At 51.3% G+C, this 14,881-nt stretch overlaps 1 protein-coding gene across 1 annotated transcript in view; it reads right to left on the bottom strand.

Moving 5' to 3' along the window:
* Positions 1-1,783: 1,783 nt before the first annotated feature.
* LOC111141056 (transient receptor potential cation channel subfamily C member 7) overlaps positions 1,784-14,881 on the bottom strand; it is a 166,063-nt gene continuing 152,965 nt past the window's right edge. The window contains exons 10-13 of the mRNA XM_022493385.1: positions 11,336-11,557; positions 10,577-10,657; positions 4,092-4,167; positions 1,784-1,953 (exon numbers count right to left, since the gene is read on the bottom strand). Coding sequence (XP_022349093.1) covers positions 1,784-1,953; positions 4,092-4,167; positions 10,577-10,657; positions 11,336-11,557 — 549 coding nt within the window. The remainder of the gene's footprint in view (positions 1,954-4,091; positions 4,168-10,576; positions 10,658-11,335; positions 11,558-14,881) is intronic.

The following is a 14,881-nucleotide window of genomic DNA, read 5'->3' as shown; positions in this document are numbered from 1 at the left end:
CACGGTATGCGCCCGGCACCCGCTGGGCAGCTTTGGTTCCCTCTTGTTGGAGCTCTGGACGGTGGTGCCAGGACAGCCCCAGTGCGAAGCCACGATTCTTGGCTGCCAGGGACCCAATGGATATGGGCTCTCCCTACCCCCTCTGGAAATTGGGAGGATTTGGTAAAGCTGGACCTGTCTTCTTTATGGCAACAGTTGGCTGGGCCAAGGGTCTGTGGGGCACTTCGGGTAGGACTCAGCTGCCCTGTGTGCCGTGGCTCTCGCCCCTGCCTCTGTGCCAGCAGCAGCTTCACAATCCATGACCCCGTCTCATCTGCTCTTAGAGCCGCATAAAGTACAAATGTTTGCTCTCTGAACATGCAGTGTGTATGGTGAAACACAAGCCCCCTCATGCATACACATGTATAAAACAAACACACACACACACACACACACACCCACGTCCATCTGTACGTTTTGCCCTCCCAGATATCTGCAGGGTTTCTGAATTTGTGACCCTGAGCCTCTTTCTCTTCCCAGGATTGCTGTGAGGGCTCAGTGGATGGGTGCCGGCAGACATTTCAGCACTGTGTCTGGTATCCAGCAAGTGCTCACTCAGTACTTCTGGCTAGTGTTACTAGTAAGTGGCCCCTTGGGGCCAGGGGCCTGTCCCTGAATCCAATGGCATCTTCTCCAACCTGCTCTGAATGGGTGTTGTTTGGGACTGGGGCTCCCTCTGGTGGCTGCTCTCCTCATTCACACGCAGGTTGCTTCTTGAGCTCCAGTACCGGTTCCCCTTCTATAGGGGAGAGAGGGGAGAGGTGGGTGGGAGGAGATGCTTTGCTTCCCTCATCTTTTTCTGGACCTCCTCCCTGACCTTGGTGAGGTGGGGCTCCGAAGGTGTGGGGATAGAGGAGGGCTGGAAGGTTGGGGTCCTGGCTACAGGATCTTGGGGCAGGAGGAGGTAGGGTTGGTACCTTCCCCCTCCCCCCACCCCACACCTGCCCCATTCTCTTCCCAGAGAAGTTCTGAGCCCGCGGGCTTCCGAGGCCACCTCCAGACAGGCCACGGGACAGCAGGAGGACAGCACACTGAGAGGCTCCCCAGGCTCTCATGAGGTAATTTTATTTCTTTGCGTTTTAGGTAAAAATAGTAAATACAAGATAATCATAATAAAGGTAAAAATACATCATTTGGATTTTGTTGTTGTTCTCTAAACAGTGCTACCTACAGTACAATTTTTGATTTAGCATTTTTAATTTTTTTTTTTTTTATAAACAAATAGAACTATTTTGCTATTAGGCTGTCTGTGTTCTCGTCTGGCACTTAAGAATAGATCACAGGTCACCTCCCGGTTCTGTTGGCATGAGGGTGGGTGGAAGGGAGGGAGTGAGAAGGGGTGCGTGGGGTGAGGTGGTCTGTCTTCCTGGGACACAGAGTTGGATGCCGTCCGTGTGCTGTGGGAGGGCACATGTGTGCATCCAAGAAGGCCTCTTCCTGCGCTGACCACAGGGACACGTGTCCCTATGACTGGACGAAAGGTCTCACACATGTCAGAGGGACATTTCCTCCCCTCCTCCTGTGCTGGCCTTTCTTACCCAACAGCCTAGATTCACAACAGTTCTGGGTCAAGGCAGGCCATGACGCTGCCCACGTCAGCTTGTCTGCTCAAGATGGAGCCAGTGGGTCCCCTTAGTGTCCTGGAGGAGTGGGTGCCGGGCCCCTTCCATGCCAGGCCTGGTGGCTAGGAAACCCATCCTGGCCTGGGAATGCTGGTAGAAGTCACAGATGTTGAGGAGGGCTGCTAAATGTCTTTGCCCTTGTTCACCCTCAGGTGGTCTTTGTTTAAATTCTTTCCAAATTTCTCGCTGAGCTGTTGGATCAGGTCTGCCAGCTCCCCAGTAGCTTGAGATTTCTCTTCCAGAAGCTCATAGCGCAGGCTGGAGATATCTTGCTTGATTTCCTTCAGTTCACCTGCAAGGACAGATGAGCTTGTGGTGAGCACGAGCAGCAGAAGGGGCTCCTTCCACATATGTTTGGGGCATGCCTCTTTCTAGCACAGTGTCGGGGCTGGGCCGGCCCATGGAGGGTAGAGGTGAAGGGACGAGGGTTGTGTTTTGACCTCAGTCCCACCTAACCCCTAGCCCTGAAGGACTCATCCACCCATTTAAAACCCTCTTCTTCCTCCTCCCATTCCTGGTCAGGCTGTTTGTGAAGGGTCTCAGACAGACAGGGAGTCGGGAGCAGGGCTGTGCCTTCCTAGTGCCTATCTCGTACCATGGTAGAATGTTGGCCTCGGAGCCACTAAAGGCAGATTTCAAGACTCCGGGCAACACCGTCATTAACTGGAACAGTCCTCATGACGCTCCCTGGTGTGTTCTGGGATCGTCGTCTGCAGACGAGAAACTCCCAAGTGGGAAGGGATGGGCTGGGCACGGGGCACACAGCAGCCTGATGGGAGCAGGGGTCCACCCCGACCACCTGTCCCACGCTGTGTCGCCAAGGCCACTGCCTCCTTCCCTAGCAAGGAGCCTCCAGAAGGGAACTTGCCCTGGTTTCTACCATGAACCACGTGGGTCAAATCCACCTGGGCCTCGGCAGTACCCATCTTTTCATGAGCTACAAAGAGGACTCAAAAACTTTCTATTCTGATATCATAGATACCGGACTTGCCCTCAAATGGGAGTCCGATGCCTGGGAGCACGTTATCCTATCTCTTTTTTCCATATGTGTTGTGGACAGAAAATTCAAAGATCTTAAAGCTACTAGCTGGCCAGTTTGGACAAACACATACATCCTCTGTTTCCTTTTTGTGGGGTGCTTTTCTGCACCCCGGTTGCATGGTATAATGACCCCTGGCAACCCCACCATCTGTGATGAGCTACATTCCTGACGATCACAAGGACGCACTGCTCGAGGTGACTGTCAGGCCACCTGGTGGTGTTAACGTTCCAGACCCCACAACAGGGGCAGCTAGACGGCTGCCGCTCAGCCCCGGGACAGTGTCAGCCCAGGAGTGAGTTCTGCCGCTGGGGATCTTCTGGATCAGGCTCCTTCTGGAACCTCCAGTAGGAAGCAGAGGGTCACTAAGTGACCAGGCTCTTCCAGTAGGTCCCTGTGGCCTGAGCAAGGGGGACACTGACTGCCTTCGTTCATGGAGGAGAGGGACACTGAGTGCCTTCGTTCATGGAGAAGGCTGTTTCCAGGTAGCAAATATTTGTCTTGTGTGTCTCATGAAGATTAATGACCTGGTATGAGGTAATTTGCTTTTCGCTTAAGAGTAACTGCTTAAAATGGCCTGGAAAATCACCCAGGTGGTGAAAATGATGTCGTCTGCAAACCTCAGTGTGCATCAGAATGACCTGGGGCTTTTATCAAAATGCCCAGCCTCCAGGTGCCACCCCACAGATGTTGACACCTTGGGCCTGGGTGCCGTCTGGGATGGGCATTTTTAGCACATGGTTCTGAGGTAGGGAATGCTTCCAGAAACACTGCAGGCTGTCAGGTATCTGACAGCCTAGAAGGGAGACAGGATGGTGGCAGGATCTGAAAGAGGGGTCCAGTCTGCCTCCGGCTCTCTGTATGTGTACCCGCGGAATGAGGAATTCTGGGTCGCCCTGCACCCGTGGGACACAATGGGGGAATCGAGGCAGCCATTGCTGGGCTAGGCAGGAGTATTACCAGCTCCCTGCCCCCAAAGAGATGACCAGGTCCTGATCCCTGGGGTCTGGTCAGCCGGTTTTGAACAGGGAGATGATTTTGGATTATCCAGTCTAATTGTGAGTCTTTACAAGCAGAAGAGGAAGGCATGAGAGGGTCAGAGGGACATGAGGACAGAACAGGAAGGACCGTGGCAGCTGGAGAAGGGTTCAGGGCCGGGGTGCTGGCTCTGAGATGAGGCAGCTGTAGGCAGCCGGGGGGAAGGTGGTGGTGGCCCCAGCCCACAGTCAGCGAGGGGACAGGAACCCCACCCCCACAGCCACATGACACCTCCTTCTGCCTACAACCGAACCAGCAAGGGAAGCGAGTGCCCCCAGGGCCTCAGGATAGGAACACGGCTTGGTAACCCCGGAGCCCACTGCCCGTCCGCACGAAAGGAACCCCTAGCTCACCTTCATTGACTTCGTCACTTTCTCTATCCACCTGGGCTTTCAGGACATATCTCTTTATGAGCCGCTTCATGATTTTCTGAAATGGGAGCACAAGGAAAGGGTCAGACAAGCCTGGCCAAGGACAGAAGCAGGAGCCCGCATGGTGTATGTATGCCCACCCCACTCCCGCGGAGTGCCTGGTTAGTGGCTGGGGGTGCCCCCGTGCCTGGTGCCTCTCTTCTCAGGGTGCTTCTCCTGTTGTGGGACCTGGGCCTGTGTCTGTTTAACTACTCCCCTAGAGTGACCCTACCCCGGGGACGTGAGACCAGGACACTCAAGGGGGAGAGGCCAAACCAGGGAGAGTGAGGGCTGCTTGAGGGCCCTATGCCTGACTCCACCCGGACATTTTTTGTCACCTTGTCTGGTCAAGGCCTCTCCTCGGGGCTTAGCACAGAGTCAGGACCAGGCTGGACAAGTCCACTCTACCTTGGAAAATTCCTACCAGAGGCAGAAACAGTTATGGGGGGACCTCAGGAGGTTTTGCCAGGATCCCACTTCCCTGAAAGCCTGCGTGCCTGTCGTGCTGGAGGGGAAGGGCTGGGCCTGCGGCTTCCGTGTATTATGCAGATACAGGCTCTTGAAGCAAATGAGGAGGTAGGAGTAAACACTTAAGAGACACCAAGAATAGAGCCAAGTTCGAGAAAGACAGCAGGAGGTGAACTTTGGATTTTGCCAGCTGGTCGTTGGAAGGTTCCTGGGCAGTCACAGGATTCAGAAATACTTGGATAGCTGAGATGCCGGAATCTCACCAGGGCTGAGCAGCTGGCAAAGAGGGAGGGATTCCCTGCTCCTTGCTGACCCCTTCCTGTCGCCTGCTCACACCTGGGGACTCAGGGGACAGAGGCAGCATTTTCTAGATGGGAGGGACATGAATTCTGTCCCTGGCTGTGCTGTGTGTGGTCAGGCAGGTTACCGAGTTTTCTCCAACTATGTGGGCTCAGGAAAAGCTTTTTGTAAGCCAAGGGAAGTGGATGGCTGGATGGCAAAGAGAAGGATTGAGCCCATTCTTGTCATCAGCTGAGGGTTCTCTCAGTGCCTTTGATGGCAAAGCCCTCAGCCCGGTGTCTCCAGGCTGTGTGACTCCAGGACTCTAACCAAACTCGTCAAAGGCCGTCTGGGGGGAGCCCGGTGTCACCTCTAGGCCACTGCTGCCCAAACCCCCTCTGCCCTCCGGTACTGGTCTCCTTGGCTCCGTGCTTTGAGTCATGATCTTATTTTGGCTGAACTGTGAGACAGCAAGTTGTCTTCATGCTGCCCTCTGTCAGAGAGGCCTGGGTCTTGCCGTGTTAGTGGTTAAACTGCGCTGCTAGATTTCTCCTTGATGTTCTCCTAGTCCCTAAGGCAGGTTACCCAAGTGGTAAGAATCAATGCCTTTCCTGGCACTCAGTAATGCTCTTTTCACTTTGAACTCCGAAACCCATACAAAACCAACTTTGACCTGAGCCAGTTTTCAGGGAAGAAGCCCAAAACCCCTAAAACCCAGACCACCAGGTATCTGGAATTCATCCTGAAGGTAACATTCAGGAGTATTCTGCAAGTTTTCGGGCTGAAGCAAGTCAAGGGGATCTTGTTAACATCTGTTGCCATTTGAAGGAAAACCTCAAGAATTAAGGGTTGTTTAGTTTCTGGATTCATCAGTTGAAGACTCTTTAAATATATGGGGTAGAAGTATAAGCTGGAGGTGGAAAGTGGAGAGTTCACTGTTCCGCAATGGTGCTGAGTCAAGTCTTTCTACAGATATGGCCGTGATCACTGTCTTACCCTGTGTTGTAGCACAACATGACTCAACCCCTTATTTTAAAAGAGTCCATGGTACATTTATTACTAATACACAGTGTGCCCCTCAAGCTCCTTTTGTTTTGAATAGGTGAGACCCTGCTCATAAGCCCCCTTAGTGTAGAGTGGCTCTCTGGGAGGAGGGGAGAAAGGGAGAAAGAAACAAGAAAACACTTATATTGAGTACTTCCTATAGACTGGGGTCCCCTTAGCCTCCTTGACAAAGTGACCTCACTGAATGCTTCCAGAAACCTGGTGAGCGTGGGGAGTTCATCTCCATTCACAGATGAGGACAGCGAGGCTCGTGTTGTGAGGTGACTTATCCAAGGTCACATAGCCAGGACGTGGCAGATCTGAGATGTAACCAAAGTGGAAACCAAAGCTGGGGCTTCTTCCAACCTTCAGGAAAAGGTCATACACAAGATGCTTTTGGGGGTTGGGATATAGGAACTGGTTCCCATTGGTCAGAGGGGCTTGGGCCGCTCATAGGTACCTACTTGTTCTTAAGAAAACAGTTTTCTATGCAGGCAGAAGCCTCAGCTAGATTTTGGAGGATGGATGGCTTTGTTCAGTTTTACCCCTTGGAGTATTTCAATAAGAAAACTGTTTAAAAAAACTTCCTTGGGGAAGAAGGCCACTGGCTTGTCACAGTCACGAGTGCTCACGGTCCATTCTTGAAGGCTGGCATGCCTCATCTGAGCTAAGGTTTGCACATCTGTGGCTCCAAGGGGAGAGGAACAAATGTTTGTTATTAAGCCCCTCACTATGCATCAAGATTATAGGGGCTTAATATGGAATAAGCAGGACCTCATGAGGACGGCAGACAGGCAGGGACTCGTTACCCTTCCTCCCACCCCCACTTCACTCCCAGGAGTGACAGATGTCTTCAAGGAGAGTTGTGTGACTGCCTAGCACCCGCTTAGAGACTCTGTGTCCTGATGGGCACCAGGTTCCCCTCCATTGAGTACGTGTTAGACAACCTGGGGTATGTAGGAGAAGATGCCGGTCTTGTCCCCAGAAATGCGGAAGTGGCTAGAAACTGCCCAAACTGCCCAAAGTTCTCTTTAACACAGATGCTAGAGGGGATATCTGTTTTCAGAAAAGATGGACATCAAAAGCCCCCCCCCTTCACTGTCTTTAAGATAGAAGAATGTTCCTTTGTGATCGGTTTGGGATGTCCCCTTGCTATCTTTCATAGAATTCTTTCACTTCAAGATGATAATAAACTTTCCCCAAGTGGATGTGTCCCCGTTGGTGTCGATTCTACTGACCTTGCCCTCCTGCCCTTAGCAGGTGCTGGAGATGAGCATAGCTAGTGACATCACTCAGGCCAAAGAACTAATACTGGAGGGGATGAGGGTGAGAGGCGTAAGGGATCGGAATGGTCATGACAGTGAGGTCCAGGGAAGGAGCCTCATGGTTCCCTTGCCCACATTCCCAGGGATGCTGGTGGTGCTGGGGAGACATAGAAAGCCTTTCTATGGAAAAGAAGCATCTCTCTGTGCAACCAGGGGAGCTCAAGATGTTGACAGAGAGGACACAGATGGGCTGTTGAAGATGGTCCACAAAGCAGAACCTAGAGGGAACAGTGTTGCCCCCCAGGAAAACAGAAATTGAGGGATGCTTGGAAGGGAGGGTAAGAAATGGATCCCAGGACATGCCATGTGTTCAACTAGGGTTTATCAGACACCAGAAATAGAAGGGATCACCGTTAGCGAGTTGTCTATCCTGTTTGCTTCAGTCTCTACAGAAAAGGCCACATAGAGCATGAAAAGGAGGACTGGGTTTGGGGAAGGGATTACACCCCAGATGCTGGGGCTGGTGTGATGAACAGACTGTGTCTGGATTCTCTGGTGCATTTGGGGTGCAGCTTGTTTGCTTTGCTAAGAAGGAAATGCAGCTCTTGGAGCGGGACTGGATGAGTCTGCACGCACCCCAGCAGACAGGCACCTTGGATTCTGGAGCAGGTCACAGGGTAGCTTTGACAGGAGTCCTTTGACCCCTTCATCAGTATCTTGGTTTTGGTTCACTGTTTAGTTTCACCTGAACCCAGATTGGGAAAAAAAAAAAAAATCAAACAAACAAAAAAACCCCCACAACATTGCAAAAGTAAGGGGTCGGTTTTATAAAAATAGCCATCAGACCCCTCACAGCCTAAGTTAAAGCAAAGCACAGAGAGCCTCTGGTCTGAGGAAACGGCCTTCCCTTACACCAGAGCACCCCCAGAAGGCAAAGCATGGACAAGCTGAAACACCCCACGCACTGAGTTTGAAAAACCAAACAGATCTACTGAAGAGACACAAAGGCAACGAGCTTAAAAACTCCATGCATGTGGACGACACTGGGATGCTACAGCATTTCTCAGAATGCTGACAAGTGTAAGGGACGTGTGTCCAGCCATCCGTCCTCAGGGAGGTGACGGCTCTGGGTGCGGCCAGGCGCGTAAGGAAGAGGAAGTGTGCCAGGCTCCTTCTGTACATTTGGAAGTTGCTTTGGGAAGAAAGTAGTGCAACTTGGAAGGCTGCCAGTGGGCCCAAGAAAACAAGAGGCTTTGCCAGACCCTTGCCCCAGTCCTTCATTCTAGAAGCTGCTTCTATACCTTGCCCCCTCCCCTCATGTTCCACAGACTCAGATGTTCTCAGGCAGGCAGGACAGGTTCTCCGCAAGGCTTGGGTGCCCAGGAAAGGTGATGTAGTAAGAGAGGACTATTCTTGTGAGTCAGAGAGAGTTCAACCAGCTGTGGACCTTTACCGCTGAGCCCCCGTTTTCTCTCTGTTTAATGGGGTTAAAGCTACTGCCTCTCCCTCTGGCGTTGGGTGAGATCACACCTGGGCTAGAGTCTAGGCTGCACCCCGCCATCCTTCATACCATCTCTTATTTCACTCCTTTCTGAGCAGATGATGGCTCAGGAAGATACCCAGACTTCACCTTGCAGGGCTGAGCCAGGGCATATGGGCAAATGCAAAAAGGGCTCTCCCTTCTTCGCTCCCTCTCAATCCTTCCCCTCTTATGCATACTGGCCCTGTTTCCTTCCTTCTTTTCTGTGACAACTGTTTGAATAAATAGCCCAGGGGCTTTTCTTGGTGGAATCACAAAATATGGGGTGAGCAGGCTGCCCAAGGTCGTCAGTAGCCCGAAGCCCAATACCACCCAATCTCTGTAATCACTGTGGGAAGCTTTTGGGGATGTTGATGGCAGCAGGGACCTCAGCCGGTGGTGAGGGAAGACAGAAATGGGATCACCCCAAGGCTGCTTTCGAAAACAGTCTTGTTCATAAAGGATTCATTCCGGGCAGAGGACATTCACCACATCATCAGTCTTCCTTTATCTCTGCAGCTGATTCTTCTCGAAACCCATCAGAGACTTGACCCTAACCCATGAGGGCTTTCTATCTCTTTCGTGACACAGATAATCTATACTTTTCTCTGAGAAGCTGAGCAATAAAAATCTCTCCACTGACGGAAGGATTTGTGCTGTAACATAACTCAAAGCAGATCAAACTGGTCAGGCCCAATTTTGCACATGATTAAATACAAGATTTGCCCGTTTCTAGTTTTTAGCCTGTGTCCTCTCATCAAACTCTAAGTACTTTGAGGGATGAACCTTTTCTTAATTGTGCGCTTAAATGCTCCTACCTGCATAGCTGGCTTCTGAAATATGGGTGGAGATACCTTTAGGGACCTACGCCTGGAAGATGCTAGGTCTCATTGCTCCGTCTGGGACAGCGGCAGTAGGGGCCATGCTCAGGACAGCTTCCAGTTCACCTCTGATAAGCACTGATCAGCATGGACAGAACTGCTGATCATCGAGAAAGGGAAGGCAGGAAACGAATGGCCTGTGCTTTTATAATCAATAACCTGAAGTTGCCATTTATCACTGGCTCATGGGCTGATTCAAACGGATAGAGAGGTGTGGCACTAATTTCCAAAAGCCACGCAAAGGACCGTAAGCATAAAAAGTCTTCTAAGGTTTATGTATAAGAACTGACTTTGGCAGGCTGGCATCTTAGGTCAGGGGCTCCGTGAAGACACCCACGTCCACCTGGTCGCTTCAGACAGACACCTGGGAGTCATGCTGGGCACCCGTCCCTGCAGAGGAGCATCACGCCCCATTGCCTGTCTGTCCGGAATGTATATTGAATCTGTCTGCTTTTCTCCCTCACCCTACTCACAGCCCAGTCCACGTCTCGCTCTCTTACACCTGGATGACTGTCCCCTGCCAGGCTTCTCCCCTCCCGCTTTTGTGGATGCCCTTTCCGTCCCTGGGAGGCCCCACAAGGCTACCTCCTTCTTTGAGGTTTTAGCTAAGTGTCCTGTCCTTGAAGTGGCTTCCTCTGATACCGCACCTAAGCAGGGACTCCCTCCTGTTCTCCATTGTTTGCCCCCTGTTGTTTCCTTCTTTCTCCCTTTATCAATTTGAGGTTACATATTTACGTGTGTGTTCCTTGTTCCTTGTCTCCATGCCTCACCGGCCTGGACGTGCTGCTGCGACAGGAACCCGTCTCCATCCCCAGGGAGTAGCGGTGCCTGGTCTATCCTTTGCACTCAGTGCATGTTTGTGGAATGAAGGAAGGAATGGAGCTGTGGGCTGGGGGGCCGACACAGCCCAGTTACTAAGTCCATGTCTGGAGAGCGCCCCCTTCTGCCCATGCCTGGGGAAGGGGTGGCTACCTGATATCGGGTGGGCTTGCTGAAACTGTTATTTGCTGTCAGGTTTTCAGAATTCCTCATCCCAGCCTGGTAGCGAGTCTTCTGGAAAAAAAAAACAAAACACCCAAATACATAATAAATACTACACACACACACACACACACACAGACACATGTTCATACAACACATATGACAGCCATCTGTGAACAGCACAGATGAGACTGCCCCTGAAAAGAGGCCCCGCACGAAGCTTATATACCCACTGCTGCTAGGCTTCTTAGAACACCGTTCTTAGGACCTTAGTTTTGTGGGATGACTACAGGTTATAGAATATAGTTTGGTCCACTTTGGGAAGCCCTGAGTTATAGTTCATAGGGGGTATCTTTCTTCCAGGGGCCTCAGAGATTCTCATATGCTACTAAACCTTGACAATCTTCGGGAGGGGGAGATGATGGGCAAGGGAAGCTTTCTTCCCAGAGATCATTCTCCAGGCACTTTCTGGGAAGAGCCATTCCTCTGTGGGGGCCCACAAAGTGGTTGCCTCCATGGGGGTGCGGCTCAGCCCCCAGTAGGGCCACCCCTGCAGGGAACTGTGGGGAGAAGGGCAGCTACCCCAGGCTTCCTCTGCTGGGGCTGCAGCTTACACTGAAGTGCCCGCGGATTCTGAAAAGCGGGGGCCCCTTGCTGACCTCCCTCGCATCAGCGGCACCCTCTGAATCAAGCACATCCCCCTCTCCCTCCCACTGTCTTCTCTGGTCCCATAAACCCCACGCCACCTACCCTGAATTTGGAATTCAGCATGCCCATTTCAAGGTCATTTTCACAGCTTTTGGCCTTGGATTTACAGAGTTTGATGAGGCACATCTTGATTCTCATTATGAGATAATAAAATGATTTAGGACTTGGCACTAGATTGAAAGGAGCAGGAAGAGTTCTTCCTTCATCAAAGTAAGACAGCCAGAGCTTTGCTCGGGCAAATTTCCACTCCACATCTGCATCCTCCTGTGGGACAAAGGGAAACAAACACACCATCAAAGGCCACAGTTGAACAGCGGAGTTCGGTGTGAGGGGCCGGGATGCAAGGCAGACTTGGAAACGTGACCAGCTGAGGGGCTGTGGATGTTATTTGCTGTTCACTATGGCCCCGGATGAGGAGTTTCTCTTGCTCAGACCATATGAAATTAGTCCTCCCTGAGATCTCTGCCTGACTCCGCGGGATTCATTTCTTGGAAAACCTCAGCCTGTTCCTCCTCCCTGACTCTCCGCTGGGTATTTTCACAAACATTTCTCCACGGGCCGCAAGCCCGAGAACTCTGCTCACTGGAACCTAATCCCATCAGCCATCTAGAGCTCTGCCAGTTCACGAATCACCACCACGGCATCAAGGGATTCATGTTCCAGAGCAGTGCTGCCCAGTAGAAATAGCAAGTAAACCACAAAGGTGAATCACGTAAGTAAATTTAAATTTTCTAGGAACCACAGTATAAAAGGGAAAACGGAACAGGGGCGGGGTTTTTTTTTTTTTTTTTTTTCCTTTTCAGGTTTTTATTTAAGTTCTAGTGAGCGAATGCATAGGGTAACGGTTTCAGGTGTAGAAGTTAGTGATTCATCAAAGCTTACATTATTTTAAAGTGTTATTTATTTACTTGAAGTAATGTCTCCACCCAACGTGGGGCTCAAACTCACAGCCCTGAGATCGAGAGTCTCACAGCCCTCCTGACGGAGCCAGCCAGGTGCCCCACAGAACAGGTGAAATTAATTTCAGTGATATCTTTTTTTTAATGCAGGAGATCCAAAATGTGAATCATTTCAGTGTGTCATCATTATAAAAATTCTTAAAGAGATAACTCACATTTTTTTCCCTACGGAGTCTCTGAAATCGGTGTGTATTGTATGCTTACAGCACATTCCCATGTGGACCTGACACATGTCATGTACTTAGCAGGTACACGTGGCGAGCAGCTCCCGTGGTATATCTTATCGCTGCGTATTTCTAATTAGCAAGCGTATTTCTGATTGGTCGGAGTGCTGCCACAGGGGACGTGAAGGGATTCTGCATGTTTCGTTTGAGAGAAACAGACCTGACTGTAGTGAGCCCCAGCCAGTCCAGCCATGCTCTTTTCCCTCGTAGCAGTGTGAGATTTAAACCCCACATCCATTACTTCTGACATGGTATCCGTGCCCCCTAAGAGGTAGCAGGTGTGTGTGGCTTTTATAGGTGGGCTCTTCAGGCTTCTATCCTAGTGGGGCGGTTTGAGAGCAGCAAAGAGGCATGGGGCTGGCCGTCAGACAGACCTGGGCTCATGACCCCTTACTAGCTGCCTGACTTCAGCAAGGGCTTTGGGCTCGCTCACCGGGAGATGGAGACGATGCCGCCTCCCTCTCGTAGCCTTGAGATTGGCACCGAGTCTGTGCTCTAGCAGAGGGTGGGTTCCGATCCTCACAGACACTAGCATAGGTCATATGATGAGAATGACATGAGTTCACTTAGTGTCAGACATTAGTAGGCCCTCAGTAAATATTATTTTTATCTCCATAACTTAACACAGTGCCTGGAGTTCAACCTGTAGTCACTCAGCAGACATGTGTTTAGTACCTACTCTCTGGTTGGCTTGGGCTGGGGGTAGGCACAGGGTTGACTGTGGACTCGTGGAGCACGCGGCCTGGCCCATGGCACAAATATGGTAAACTGTTCATCGCCTCGTCTTTCATCTGGAGTCGAGCTAAGGGCTACGGGGTCCTCTGGGTGTAGAGCTCCTGACCTGGCCTGCAGGGCCGAGGAGGCTGCCTGATGGCTGGTGTTGGAGCTGAGCTCCCCGGGGTGAGTAGTTCTCTACCAGGTCAAGTGTGGGTGGGGTGAGAGCGGGGAAGAGTGGGAGGTAATGAGTAGAAGAGGCAGTGAGAAGTGTAAACGGCTTTTCTGAGAAAGTTGGCAGGAAAGAGCAGGAGGGAAAGAGCTGGAAAGCAGGATCGAGGGAGGATTTTTTTAGTTACTTTTTTTTTTTTTTTTTTTAAAGATCCAGCATCTCATTTAAATGCTGACAGGAAGGGTGAAGCTAGGGGGTGGAGCAGGGATGATGTGTGGTGGCAGCTTCCAAGGACGCGAGAGGACAGGGAGCACATGGGCAGGGCAGCTCAGGTGGAGGAGGCCTCTCTCCCCCAAGAAGGGGGTATGGCCCTTGTAGAGGCAGGTGGGTCCCTGGATTTGGAGAGTAGGTGCTCTAGATCTGTTGACTGAAGAAATGAGTGTTCTCGCAGAAGATTTCACAAAGTGTACTTCATTGAAGTTCAGCGTGAGCCGGGGTACCTGGCACTGTCTAGTAGCCGTGTTCTGCTTCTCAGGATCCTTGCACACGCATTGTTGGTGAGATGGGGGGGAACACGTGCTCTCCCTTGAGGAGAAGCCCAGAGCCCTGAGAAGAGGTGTGGGCTGCAGTGTGCGCTCTCCATCTCGTGGCACAAGGCCATGCTGGGGTAGCTTGACCTCACAAGCACACGTGACGTCATGGCCATGCCTAATCCTTCCCCAAACTAGTGGGCATCTCTCCACACTAATCCCATGGTTTCCATGCCACGTTCATTTGGACCAAAGCACAATGTGCTTGTTAGAATGGGGCCGCACCCTGGGTGAGTGGTATGGAGACCTGCATACTATCCAGGCACCATCTGGTTTCTCTTACATTTGGGGAAACTGAGACCCAGAAGGGCAGGAAGGGCTGGTTGGCAACAGCTCACCCGCATAAGTGAGTAAATATGTACACCATGCAAACATATGCTCGTTTGTGGACAGAGTGCTGCATTTTCCTTTGGGGGGAAGGGGGAGAGTAGGGACAAGGCTCAGGCTTCGTGCTGACTCACCTCTCCCTTTCACCTCTTGCTGCTTTTCCTGGTGCTTTTCCTTCTTACAGGCCAAGAATACTACATTATTTCACCCCTCCTGCCTTGGCTCATGTTGTTTTTGTGGGGAGGTGTGTGTTATGAACCAAATGTGTCTCCTAAAATTCATATGTTGAAGCCCTAAACCCCAGCACCTTAGAATGTGACTGTGTTTGGAAATAGGGTCTTCAAAGAGGTAAGTAACGTTAAACAATGTTGCTAGAGTGGGCCCTGATCTGACATCAAGGATGAACTTATACTGAGCAGAAGAGATATCAGGGACCCACTCACAGGGAGCAAAGACCATAGGAGGATACCATGAGAAGGCAGCCATCTGACAGCCGAGGAGAAACACCCAGAAGAAACCAGCTCTGCCAGCACCCTGATCTGGGACGTCCAGACTCCAGAACTGTGGGGGAAAACCCAGTCTGTGCTGCTCTGTTTCCACAG

The sequence above is a fragment of the Enhydra lutris genome, unplaced genomic scaffold (assembly GCF_002288905.1).
Source record: "Enhydra lutris kenyoni isolate GAN:26980312 unplaced genomic scaffold, ASM228890v2 scaffoldscaffold5, whole genome shotgun sequence".
NCBI classification, from domain to species: domain Eukaryota; kingdom Metazoa; phylum Chordata; class Mammalia; order Carnivora; family Mustelidae; genus Enhydra; species Enhydra lutris.
This window is presented reverse-complemented; position numbering and strand designations above follow the sequence as displayed.